The 13,703-nt window shown below is 32.8% G+C and overlaps 1 protein-coding gene across 1 annotated transcript; it reads right to left on the bottom strand.

The window, feature by feature from the left end:
- Positions 1–3,783: 3,783 nt before the first annotated feature.
- On the bottom strand, positions 3,784–7,299 carry LOC145575818 (subtilisin-like protease SBT5.4). The gene is made up of 6 exons (XM_081633616.1): positions 6,772–7,299; positions 6,392–6,498; positions 5,745–6,005; positions 5,126–5,240; positions 4,610–4,796; positions 3,784–4,331 (listed from the first exon to the last, which is right to left on the bottom strand). The coding sequence occupies exons 1-6, from the start codon at positions 7,297–7,299 to the stop codon at positions 3,784–3,786; spliced, it is 1,746 nt and encodes a 581-aa protein (XP_081489742.1).
- Positions 7,300–13,703: the final 6,404 nt, after the last annotated feature.

Below are 13,703 nucleotides of genomic sequence, written 5' to 3' on the forward strand. Positions count from 1 at the left end.
TTGGCCAATTAGTTTTTTTTTTTATAGTTGAGATAATTAAGGATATTTTTTGTTAAAATATCCCCAAAATAACGCTCAATAGAATTTTTTTTTTTTAAAGAAAGAAAGTAGATTACCTAAAATCACACCATCTGTAATGCCCCACAGGCCACAGCCTCTTTCAGTTTTTAATTTTCTTAAAAAAAAAAAAAAAAATTAATGAAATTTTTATTTTCTTTTTATCCATTGGCAACTTAAAATTATGCACATAACTTCAACATTCAATGATGGCGGACACTCACGAATTTATATGACTAATAAAAATTAAAACACTAAATGAATCATACCACTTCTAACAATTAATCCCGAAATTTTAAAATAAAATCCGTACTCACGATTATTTTATACAGATTAAATTGATTACAAACTATAAATTTATACAAGTAAAAAAAATATTGAAGCATATGAGATTATTATACATTATCATTGATTTCATATGTACTTTGGTGATTTATGGTTATGTTTTGGATGAATAATGAAGGTTGATGATGAATCGCCCCATTAAAGTAGGTTAAAGATGAAGTCCGCCATTGAAAATGGATGAAGTTATCAAAATGGGGATGAAGCTTTTAAAATGGGGATGAATTTGTACAAATGTTTTTTTTTTTTAATTTATTTTGGAAGACTCACTTCAATTTTATAACATTGAATACTTGAATGGTTGTTTATAAATTATAATACTATAACTTGGAAAAAAAAATTACCCTCTAAAAGTAATGAACCAAACAACACATTGCTGACTGGTCGCTGACTTGTCATGACTTAAATGATGTGTAACTTAGATTTTTTAATTTTTTAAAAATGTAATATTCGAAGGCTAAGATTAAGCAATAAACAATATCGAGGGTTCAGATTTAGTCTCCTACTGTAGTTGACCATAGTCGTCCGTAGTCGACGACTATGCTAGAACCATCGATCTCATTAAATTTAAATTTCTCCTTTAAGTTTTGTTTAGATAGTAAGGACCATGATTAATTTATTGCTAATTATTTTTACCTTACATAGTGCATGTTCTTAAACACAAATTTTTGTATGTGGCTGGCCACACGGTGTGGCCAGCCACAATTTTTATTATTTTTTTTTAAAAAATACCACAACTCTTCTCTCTCTTCTGTTCTTATCTTCTTCTCCAAGCCAAACCACACATCACCAACAACCATATATCTACTCCACCCATTTTCTCTCTCCTCTTTTCTTAGCTTCTTCTTCAAGCCAAACCACACATCACCAACAACCATATCTCTACTCCACCCATTTTCTCTCTCCTCTTTGCCAAATTGATGCAATTAAAGCCCGAAATTGTAGAAATTGGGTGTTAAATTGCTGTGAAAAATTGTGATTAATTATCTTTAAGATCATCAACAACATTTGAAGTAGTGAAATCGATGAGAACCAAAGAAATGTGAGCTCGTTTTCTTCGTGGAATCTTAGATCGAACATTCTACGTCAAAAATTGTAGGGTGTTACTAGTTTGGTCAGGGTACTTGTAGGGTGTTACTGGTTTGGTTAGGGGTTACATGTAGGGTGTTACTGGTTTGGTGAGGGTGTTACTAGTTTGGTCAGGGGTTACTTGTAGGTGTTACTGGTTTGGTGAGGGTGTTACTGGTTTGGTTAGGGGTTACTTGTAGGGTGTTACTAGTTTTGTTCAAGGGTTACTTGTAGGGTGTTACTGGTTTGGTTAGGGATTACTTGTAGGGTGTTACTAGTTTTGCTCAAGGGTTACTTGTAGGGTGTTTCTGGTTTGGTATGGGGCTTACAAGCAACCCTTGAATAAATAACAAGTAACCCTTGAATAAGTAATTCATACAAGTAACCTTTGAAGTAACTCATATAAGTAACCCCTGAATAAGTAACTCATACAAGTAACCCTTGAATAAGTAACTCATACAAGTAACCCTTAAATTAACCCATACAAGTAACCCCTGAAAAAAAATAACACAAGTAACCCCTGAAAAAAAAATACAAGTAAATCTTGAAAAAAAAATATACAAGTAACCCCTGAAAAAAAATACAAGTAACTCTTGAAAAAAAAATACAAGTAACCCCTGAATAAGTAATCCATACAAGTAACCCCTGAAATAAAAATACAAGTAACCCCTGAAAAAAAAAATACAAGTAAACTAGTTTATGGCCCTTGATGATCAATTATTACAAGTGGATAATTATATTGACAATTTAAATTATAGAGACATTTTCAACTAAATTTGCAATTTTTTATCCACATTTTTCTCCTCAAAATTATATATGTGGTTGGTGTAATTATTTGAATAAACTAGTTTATGGCCCTTGATGATCAATTGATTAAAAATACTCTGTATATATAAGGCCAATGCTGAGAAATTTGAAAGACATGAAATGAGGTATATCGTACATCTATACAATAGCTAGCCATGTTTAAGGAGCTTTTTCGATTCGTTGTTATTTACATTAATGATGGAAAATATGTAATCATATATTTTTATGGGTATAAATGTCCACGTACTATTCTAAATAAAAATAAAATTAAAAAAAATTAAAAAAAAAAAGGCAATTAACATTAACCAAGGATAAAATCGAAAAAGACAACTAACATTAATGAAGCCAAAATAAAAAATTATACATATTACATAGAGTAAACACGTAAATATGCATTTTGAAGGGTATAATTGATAGCACATTATTTATAAGAGTAATCTTGTACTTTTTATAAGGTAGGGATTAAAAAAAAATAATAAAAAAAATCAGTTGTTAAATTGAATGAAATCGCGAATGAAAATTTAATCAAATATACCTTACAATTTATCTTATATCTTATTAGCAAGTTTGTAAGATATGGCGAATTTGTTCAGTCTCATAGTATGATATCACTAATCTGATATCATCAAACAATGATGGTAAATATTCTTTGTGACGTGATACACTTGGTCACCAAGTGATGTTTAGGATCATTATTGTTAATTCATACATATGGACATTTGCAAATTTTATTATTAAGTCCATGACCTTGTTTGTACCACTTGTTAGATTGGAAACTAAGTACTAGACCATTTATAACAAAAGTTAAAGGATCTCAAACACCTTCCGCGCATTCATGTGAACCATTCAAATTTTTTATGGTGTTGATTGACGCATCAACATGTATGTTCGTTGGCCTCTTTCAAAAATTAGTCTTCTATCAACGAGCAATGTTTTTTTGACAAGTCTATTAGTCCAAATCATTAAATGAAGGGATCATATTCCAAATCATTAATGTGTACTATTTTTCATTAACTACATACTTTGATATGATGTTACTCCATGCATGAGTCAAACATATCCTATAAATATAAGTAAAACTCTACTCTTTACATGCTATGATATGAATCTTCACTCTAGTATAAAAGGGAGCTTCGTATTTATTTATGATGGTTAGACAATAGACAACACACAATACAACACACAAGTGATTATATACTATCTCTGTGTAACATTTAGGTTGCGATGCTACAAAGAAATTTTTATGTCTCGTAAATATATAATACCCTTTTATTGTAACTAAAATCTACAAGTGTAATGGTTAATACAAGGGCTTCATCTTTACATACTTGTGTGTTCTTATTGTTTTCGTGCATTATTCCTTTATTTCTGAATTGACACTAATACTACAATGTATCTAAAATTAATTTCATGCGTATAGTTAGTTCCAGTATTTCTTGCTTTCTTGCGCACTAGCTCTGGTTCAGGTACTAGTAAACAGTGTAAATGAAAATTACTAAACACAACTATCTACCTATTTTTGGCCTTAACCGTAATAGGACTTCTAACAACATGTTTAGCATCGGACCATACCAAGCTTCCAAAAATGTAATTGGTGGAGAGATGGTTGATATCCGCTGTAAAGATAAGTTTAAACATAATGGTTTGATCTTTTTGGGAGAACACCAAAGTTTTAGGCTCCACCACAATTGAAACTCCGGGCGGCGGCTCAATGCGTGGAACGTAGGTTCCTGGTTGTCCAACATTCTTCAACTTTCGAGTAACTATTGCATTGCCGGTAAAATTCACGATAGATATGGAAGGATAATTGAAATCCAAGATGTTGAAGGAGCGCGGGCATTTGTAAGAATGTTGTTGGCTAAATTCTTTAAGAGTTGTACTATCTTGAGGATATGCACATAGGAAATTTAGGTAATCATATTGGTTCATGTCATAAACCAACCCAGGATCCATTGCTGCATTGGGTTTAACGTGGCCCGACCCGTATGCAAATGGGGTAGCGTCACTTATCTTGTCACTGTCACGTATAGGCATCCCTTCATTATCAAGGGGACTTGCTGCATTATTATTACATGGTACACAATAGAATGTTAGGTTGCTTACACATACAATATACGAAGTATAAGGCCAGGTGTCAAAAAAATCACCCTACCCGACTTAATCCAATTCAACCTGATCTACTAAAATATTATGGATTCAAATTTTGACCTAGTGATTTAACATGATTTAACTTTAAACCAGTTCTGACGTTGTCGAACCAGATTCATAAAGCATAATTGCTACCTTATAAATATATTTTATATTTATATCTATGTGGTTCGTGTACACAACATACCTGTAGTCATGATTGCGGATTTAATAGCTGCAGTACTCCAATCAGGATGTAGCTTCTTAATAAGAGCCGCAATACCAGTAACATGAGGAGTTGCCATTGATGTTCCGGTCAACATGCAATACGAATTTTGAAAGATTTCTGGAGGGCAAGCAGCGAGAATATCTACCCCAGGAGCTGTAACATCAGGCTGTAGTAGATGAATACGCACAAGGTAAAATTACTTTAAATAACTATATTGTGCATGCTAAGGAATCCATTTTATGAATGAATTTATTGTAGAATCCCTCTGTCCCTATTTGTTTGTCCCGTATTCCTTTCTAAGATGGCCCTTAAAGATTTCTTTGTTTCCACCATTAACCCCACATGTATACATTAACAAAAGTATAAAAGACAAAGATACTCTTACCTACTTCCTATATTTTGGTTCAATCCTTAATAAAATACATTTCGACGAGACAAACAAATAGGAATTAAAGAAGTAATAATTAGTTTTAAAAAAATAATGAGTACGTATACCTTTAAAATACCAGGGTTATTCTGGTTTGGACCCCTCGATGAGAAGAAGCCCATGATTGGAGATGGCTTTACTCCCAATGTATTGGTTACGCAACTGATTGACGCGGTTGGAGTCCTGTTACAAATTGCAATCTTTATTTCTTAGATATTCATATATTATTTACAAAACTAAATATATCTATTTTTTTTTTTTATTTACTTGCAATATAACCTTGTTGCATGTATTTTGAGGCCAAAATTATACAATGTAAACAAACAAATTAAATCAATATAATTTTTACACATTGTACCTAACCATTCTCTATTCTCACTGTTAAAATGATTATTTTGATTAAAATCGTTTGTTTACCTTCATTAGTCACCTCCTAAAACTGTCTGACCATAAATTGTGTTGCAAATAAAAGAAACAGTGGAAGTATATACCATGATCTTCCACCGTACTAGCATCAATTACATACATATCCAAGAGCTAACTTAGATAAATACAAAGAAATAACCTACCCCATGGCTCGATTTGATCTGTAAATCTGAAGTGAAATAAACATATATAGCTTAAGTTGTAACACCATATCTATGCACAAAAACAGGAAATGAGGTAGGCGTTATAAATTGATCTTACCTTGTAGAGTTAATATAAGAAAAAAGAGTTTCGCCGTCTTTATAGCTAAGAACTATAGTGTTGACTACATGAAATTGGTGAAGGACATCTCCATCTCCTCTCTTCTCTTCATATACAAAGATCATCCCAACAGCCCCAGCATCTTTAGCTACAACACTAGCCAATGTTTCATCTTTTCCAACCATTCTTCCAGCGTTGCGACATACCAAAATCTTTCCCGTCACCTTCGCAACATCGATACTTCCTTCTTGACATAATGATCTACATCCAACGTCACATGCATATCATATCGATCATAAAAAGAAATAACATATGCTTTGGATTAGCAATTTTAATAAGTTGTAATCTAGCTTAATAATCCAATAATTATACAATGTGATACAGTATAAAATCTATTACTAGACCTCAACCATCGGATTAAGTTTTTGGTTGAGACTATCCTTTAACAGAGTATCAAAGATAATGTAACAAGAAGGTTACAAGCTCGAATCTCATCCACCACCTCCTTTCAAAATGAAATGTTAAGCGATGGGTATGTTAGGGACTCAACCAACAGCTTAAATTTTTTGTAAAGGTGGTTTTTAACATAATTATTCAAAATTATAAATTAAAAAAAAACTAAGAAGAAGAAGATTAATTAAACTTACGCATCGCTAACATTAGCACCAGATATGCGAGCATCTGCACCAGTGATTAGTGGGTACAATTCACTAGGAACGTCAACTTTTGCTACAAAATCATAAAACCGTGTACCCTGCAGTAAATAGTTTAATTTTAATTTATTACTCTATATTAAATATTGGGAAAAGGAGTTTAGAATAATTATATAAACCACTTGATACTATGATTCTATGATTGTCAAAGCAAGTTAGGTAATAAGAGGCTTAGAATTTCTTTTTAAGTAATAATTTCTCTTTTTATTTTTATTTTCAATTGACACGTTTTTTTTTATCATGTTTTCCAATGGACAAGTTTAACCATCACATCAATCAATATATAGCATATACATATATGTGCATATACATACCTTGATCTTTTGATGGTTGTCGAGTAGAACGTGAGCAGAAAAAACACGATCAACAGTAGACGCACCAACAGATAGCACCCATGGATAATTATTTACAGCAGTCCCGGCATTCGGCCCACTATTTCCTACAGCTGCAATAGTGAGGATGCCATTCTTCATGGCATGGAAGGTAGCAATTCCAGTACCATCATCAAGATAAGCACTATTATTTGATGCGTGAGAAAAATTAATAACATCAACGCCATCATCAATAGCAGCTTCGAAAGCAGCCATTATATCTATTTCATTGCTTCCTGTAGTTTTAAATGTAGGGCATTGAACGTTCCACGCCGTCTTGTAGGCCACCAACCGCACCTTTGGTGCCATTCCTTTAGCTGTCCCATTCGCGAGTCCTCCCCAGCTTGCGAATGGGACGATACTCCCTCCCGCCGTTGATAGGGTGTGGGTGCCATGCCCACTTTTGTCATCCCTAGGGCTCAACTTTTCATTGAAGGTACAATTTTCTTGTAAATTACTATTCTTCTCCATGGCCTTGTAAAAATATCTGGCTCCTATAAGCTTCCTAGATTTACATGAATTTTTAAAAAAAAAAAATTCAAAATGAGACATTTAAAAAAACAGAAGGAGTACAAAGTAATGAATACATACAGTACAGTATTTTAAGAAGTAAAGTTGATGATATAATGACCTATTGCACTTGAATGACGGATCATATTTATTTTCGCAGGCTCCTTTGAACTTTTTAGGAATCGGGCCATAGTTTTCATCATCAGAAAAGCTTTGAATCTCCGGCCACACACCTATCTCAAATTTCAATACATAGTACATAATTACTAGAAGTAAAAATAAAGTGTCATGCAGCTCTCGAGGCATTAGATCATCTAACATTCTAATATGCTTTCTATTTAAATGGTATTAATTTTAGAATAATATGTGTCAAAATCGCATGTCAATCATTGTAATTAATGTTTATTCATGTACATTAATATTTCTACTTTTAATAATTTTATCTAACGCCCTTGTGCATTCATTTTATTATTGCAAAAATAGTTAGGAAAAATTGTCATTAATAATACAACATTTGGCCGATTATTTTATAATAATACAACCTTTGGATTATTTTATAATAATATATCCTTTGGGGGTGTTAATTTTAAACAAGACAAAAATCTTATAACCTGATAAACAAGTTACCTTTGACACGTGTCATTATGTAATTTGTCTAAACATTAAAATTTGATTTTTCTTTTTTTAATTAATTTACCAAAAAAAAAAAAAAAAAAAAAAAAAAAAAAACCGCACCTCTTTGTCCACCCCCCCCCCCGCTAGCCACCGATGACAAGCCCACCTCCCCCACCCCGAGCCTACCTACTCGCCCATCCTTAATCTTCGACCACCAGCACCACCCCCGACCCTACTCTCCTCCACGATCGTACTCCCTTCTTCACACATCATGCCCGCCATCACCATCAATCACAAATCTCAACAAAATCAATGGTGGAGGGCGAAAATGTTGAAACTTGGTGGCAAATTACTGAATGGGGATGGCAGATTGGTGGCAATTGGTGGCGTTGTTTGTGATTTGGTGCGTAATTGGGGAATTGGTGATGCGGGTGCGAGGAGAGGTAGTAGCAGCGGCTGCTGGCCGGGTTCGTGAGGTGTGCTATATGGGAGTTTTTGGTAGCTGGTGGTAGCGGTTCGTGAGGTGGTTGTTGGTGTTAGCGGCTCGTTAGTGGAATGGTAGGGTTTGTGGGATTTTTTGGTGGTCTTGGTTGGCTGCGGTGGTCGGGAGAGGTGGAATGGGGGCTGTGGGGGTGGAATTGAGGCTGATTGGTGGGTTATGTGGGAGTTTCGGCTTGGTGGTGGGGGTTGGCAGCTGTGGTCGGGAAGGGGAGGGTCAGTTCTGGTGGTGATGATGGTACGAAGTGGTACAGTGGTGGTGGGGATAGCGAGAAAGGGTGGAGCAGTGGTGGTGTTTGGGGAAGGAGAGAGAAAATAAAAAAAAATTTAAAAACTTATTAAAGCCAATCATATAGAGACACGTGGCAGTGGTAGCTTATTTATCCGGTTGCATCCGGTTATGTCTTGTTTAAAATTAACACCCCCAAAAGGTTATATCATCACAAAATAATCAAAAGGTTGTATTATTAATGACAATTTTTCCAAATAGTTATGGTATTTACTTTATACTTTTATTTAATTATGTTCAATATTGCTATCAGTGTTTTTTTTTTTTTTTACTTGTATATTTTTCAAAGTTGTACTGTGTTGTACTTCCAAAATCAATGATTATAATAAAACAAATCATGTAATATTAATCAAATATGTCTTTAGAAACTTTTTTCGTATGCTCTCAAAACGACACAAAAAATAATAATATTGGATCAACGCAAAACTTACCGGAATCTATGTTTGCTAAAATGATATCATCTCCTAAGTTTGCCTTATGCCATATTGAATCTTCAAGGTTGGAAGGTGGATAATGTAATCCTAAGAAATCCGCTGATCGAGTCGTTGTCGATTCAAGAATTCGACTTTCAAATATTGATACAACACTTGGATGCTCTACATGAAAGTTAAACCATGCATTAATAAATTAGATGAAAAATATTTTAGAATGAGCTTAAATTAAATAAATTTTTTCATTTTTTTTAATTTTACTGTTTAGGTTCTGTTTTTTTTTTTTTTTTTTGATAAAATATTTAGGTTCTGTTTGATTTGATGTAAAACATTTTCAATGATAAATTAATTTTCATGGAAGACACATTTTCAAGGAAAAATACAATTGTAAATTAATTTCCTTTATTTGATTACATACAAGAAAAGTTCAGGAAAAATAAAAAATAGGAGTAGGAATGTGAGGATGGATGAGAGGGAAATAGAAAGGAGGTAAGGAAAAGGGAGGAAAATGTGGTTTCCCTTGTTTTGTAACGGAAAATATTTTCCAGCATTAAGGATGCAATTTTCCACCATTGCAAAAATTGTTTTCCACCCTTCACGACCCAAAAAAAAAAAAAAAAAAAACGAACGGATGTTGTATATATTTAGATTCATATATGCCTTACTTGAGAGTTCATTGGCCTCTTCTTCGTGTAATGTTGCAGCAAAGCCATTATATATCTTATTATAAGAATATATTATCCTTTCTGAAGATGATTTAGAATCACTGTTCCATGTATGCAAACATAATCAAACAAAAGGATAATTAATTGAAGTTCAACAATTAATTAATTATCCCTTTTCAAGTAAATAAAAGATCTAAGGCAAGATACAATTAATAAATATGACACATTTTTATTATACCTCCTTAATACAGAAGAAATCAAGTCATGATGGGACTTTGTAATAGTCTCGAAACTGGCTGATAAACGAGGTTCTGCGTGGTGAGAGCCCAAGTAGACTATATAATGCTACATGCAAAAAAGAATATAATAATGATCAAAATTAAATTTACAATTTTCTTTAATCGTCACACTATTCTTTTACGCATGTCTCAGTCTGAATTCAATCGAAGATGATCAATTAAGGCAAATTGATGACTTACCTTAGGGGCAGCATAGGTAGGTAATTGTTGTAATGAAAAAAGAAGTGATGATAATAAGAGACAATGTTGTAAAAGCATTGGAATTTGCATTGTTGAACAAAATCCTTCTTTCTCTTCGTTCCCTTTCTTTTTCAATCGATCTAAAACAAATGAGGATGATTAATATTTGTACCTCGTTTAATTTAAATTTCTCTTTAAAATTTTGTTTAGATAGTAAGGAGCATGATTAATTTATAGATAGCTAATTAATTCTACCTTAATTACATAGCACATAAATTAGCAATGAATGGGTGGAGAAATTCTTAGCAATTCCAAATTATTACAAGTGGGTGATTATATTGACAAATTATATTATAAAGACATTTTCAACTAAATTTGCAATTTTTATCCACATTTTTCTCCTCAACATTCTATATGTGGTTGGTGTAACCGTGTAATTATATGAGTAAACTAGTTTATGCTCAATTGATAAAAAAAAATACTTTTTATATATAAGGCCAATGATTTGCATTGGACGTTATAAAGGAAAGAAATTTGAAGGACATGAAATGAGGTATATCGTACGTCTATACAATGCAATATTATGAAAATTACGAGTAAACCCGGCCCAAGATAATACATACATGACAATTGTCATTGTGACTTAACAAGCCAAGCCATGCCATGCGCACGCATATCCAATATTTCCCAATATTGTTTAAAGCATGTGCTTTCATGTCGTCCTTTTAATATGTCAAAAGAATTTATACCCAAATGTATATTTATTGAGAAAATATTTATGATACATAAAAATTCTTAATTTTTCTTTATTATTACCACTCTTTTCGTTCTCGAAAGAAGGTACCGTTTGGTGATTTTACATATATATATTTTGTCACTATTATCAACTATTGAGGCAATTCATGGGACTGGGGAGTATATCATATTTATATTTTTGTAAAAGTTAGTCCAATCATATTTTAAACTTTGAAATTGGGTAATAAAATCAAGAATAATAAAAAATAAAAATAAAAAAGTTGCACTACTTTTAGTAGCTAACCAATCGAGTATATATATGTGATGAGTAATTTGTAGTTTCAAAAATATTCTTATACGTAGTATTAATTATACAAATCAAGTTTCGGTCCCCCTATACCCCATGCATGTTTCAATATTCTATTTGAAAGGAGCAGTAGATAAGATTCGAGCCTGTAACTTTTGTGTTACGCTAAGTTGAGCTGGTCCTTTAACATCATCTGCTAATTAATCTTATATGATTATTGCATATGTACGTACGTCGAGCCACCTTCAAGCTGTGCATAACACTGCCTAATGAGAACAAAGTTAATTCTCGGCAACACTTGAACATGTAGCATGCACCTTTGACCAAATTCCCTACAAAAATGGTATAATCGAGTATTAATGAGGGTGAGAACACTTCAATTCATACATTGATAAATTATTACTCAAAAACACTACTTGCTAAAAAAATTTGTGTTTTCGATATCCGAGTTCCTACCATTTTTTTTTCGCTAAGATCTTTCAAAACCTTCATCAGTTGCTCACTATCAGAAATGAGTTTATCATCAATTAGACCTTCAACGAGTGCAAAAAACACCACCTGAAGTTCAAAAAAAAGAAAAGGCTCTCATCATCTTGTTATATGATGAGTCCAAATTAAAATTAAAAAAAAAAAAAAAGAAAAAAGAACGAAGAAAGCACGAAGTATATAATCACCTCTGCATAGCCACTGCTTGATTGATTGCTTTCTTCTGTATTTCTACCACAAAGATTTAAAAAGGGTGTCTTCTCATCCGATGAAGTTACGAGTTCATCGGTTAGTACCTACGTTACAAAAACCAACAAAATTCAAGCCTTAACGTCTTTAAATTTGCATTATAAATGATGCATAATAAACTTTAGGTATACAAAATGCGTCAATGTTATTCAAACTATGAAACTAATAATGAAGGTGCAATAATTTCTTAAATTTACTCTTTTACGCTATTGTATCGAGTATGGATCATCAATCTTTCCAATATATTATCAAATCTGTTGACCATAAAACTTGAGTTGATATAGTAAGTCATCACGTGTCTATTTACTGTTTATATTCTGATTTTATTTTTACGATAAGGAAGATCTATCTTGATCTGACCTCAACCCTTATTTTTGGTCCACTATTTACGAATTAGGCACTTGAGAGTAGAGAGGAGGATAAGAGCTGATCACCCTACTCGATCCCAAACACCCTTAGTTCACTTAGTAAGATTCAAACTCCTACCTTTAGTTAACACTTTATTGGTACGTGCCTCTGAGTTAGTTTACTATGCAATGACCACTATCTATGAGTTATTATGTGTTGATGAACCTATTGGTATACGAAATATTAAAATAAGAGCGAGATTTAATGTTTAAACCCAAAAATAACGGAAAATTAAACCTAATAAATTAAATGTGGACAAAATCTTCAACCAAAATCTAATTACATAAAGCTCAACTTACAGAGGAGCAACTATACATCCAAAATCCCGCATAGTCCAAAATTAATCCAATTGCATCTGCAAGCAACAACAAATATATAATAAGAGTGTAGTTGAAATCCTTCTACGTACAATTTTTATTTGCCCCTTTTTCTTTTAAGTTTGCCTAATAACATATTGTGTAAATAATTATACGGGATCACAGAAAATTCTACCAGAAAAACGACTATCACAATTTTTAAAATTAAACGGTTGTGATTTAATGATTTTGAATTATTTTTTAATGCTAAAATTAATTAGACGGATCACGACTTTACTCTTAAAAAATAACAAAACTCCGATGTGATGATCAGACTAATAAAAGAGACAGAGGTAGTAGCATTTAGAATTTTTAGATCGAACCTTCGGCTTCCAATTTATATGTCGGAGATGCATCGCAAGGTGTTGCCTTGGCTGAATCTTCAAGTTCCTCTTGAATTTGTTCATGATCAATCTCCAATATAACCTATTATTAGTTGTTTCGCATTTTAAAGAACTTAAGTCAAATCTCTATATGAATAGTGTAAATGTCAAATGGCGATCAATTACAATAACAAAAAATTTACCTTTATTCCAAGAGAGGTATATTGACTTTTGTCATCAACTTCGGAAAATAAGAGCTGAAAACCAGCTTTCATGATATTAACCAACTTTGTCCTTTCATATTCATCATCAAACCTATGAGCGATAGAATCAGACTCAGACTCGGACTCAGACTCGCACTTAGACTGATCAATAGTCGAGGGATTAGTCGACTTAGAAGAAGGTGCGGTAGGTGTGATGAAGAAAGGTAAACATCTTGAAAAGGAAGACAAAATGGATGTATTAACAGAAGTAGCCATAACCAAGTTCGGAGAACAAGCATTAATAGCATATGCCGTTGTGTT

The sequence above is a fragment of the Chenopodium album genome, chromosome 13, assembly GCF_948465745.1.
Source record: "Chenopodium album chromosome 13, dcCheAlbu1.1, whole genome shotgun sequence".
Classification (NCBI taxonomy): Eukaryota; Viridiplantae; Streptophyta; class Magnoliopsida; order Caryophyllales; family Amaranthaceae; genus Chenopodium; species Chenopodium album.

Coding starts and splice junctions, on each gene's coding strand:
- LOC145575818 (XM_081633616.1), bottom strand. CDS start 7,299: ATGGAGAAGAATAGTAATTTACAAGAAAATTGTACCTTCAATGAAAAG. Junction 6,499..6,771: donor ACAACCATCAAAAGATCAAG/GTATGTATATGC, acceptor TATTTACTGCAG/GGTACACGGTTTTATGATTT. Junction 6,006..6,391: donor GGTGCTAATGTTAGCGATGC/GTAAGTTTAATT, acceptor CGTTGGATGTAG/ATCATTATGTCAAGAAGGAA.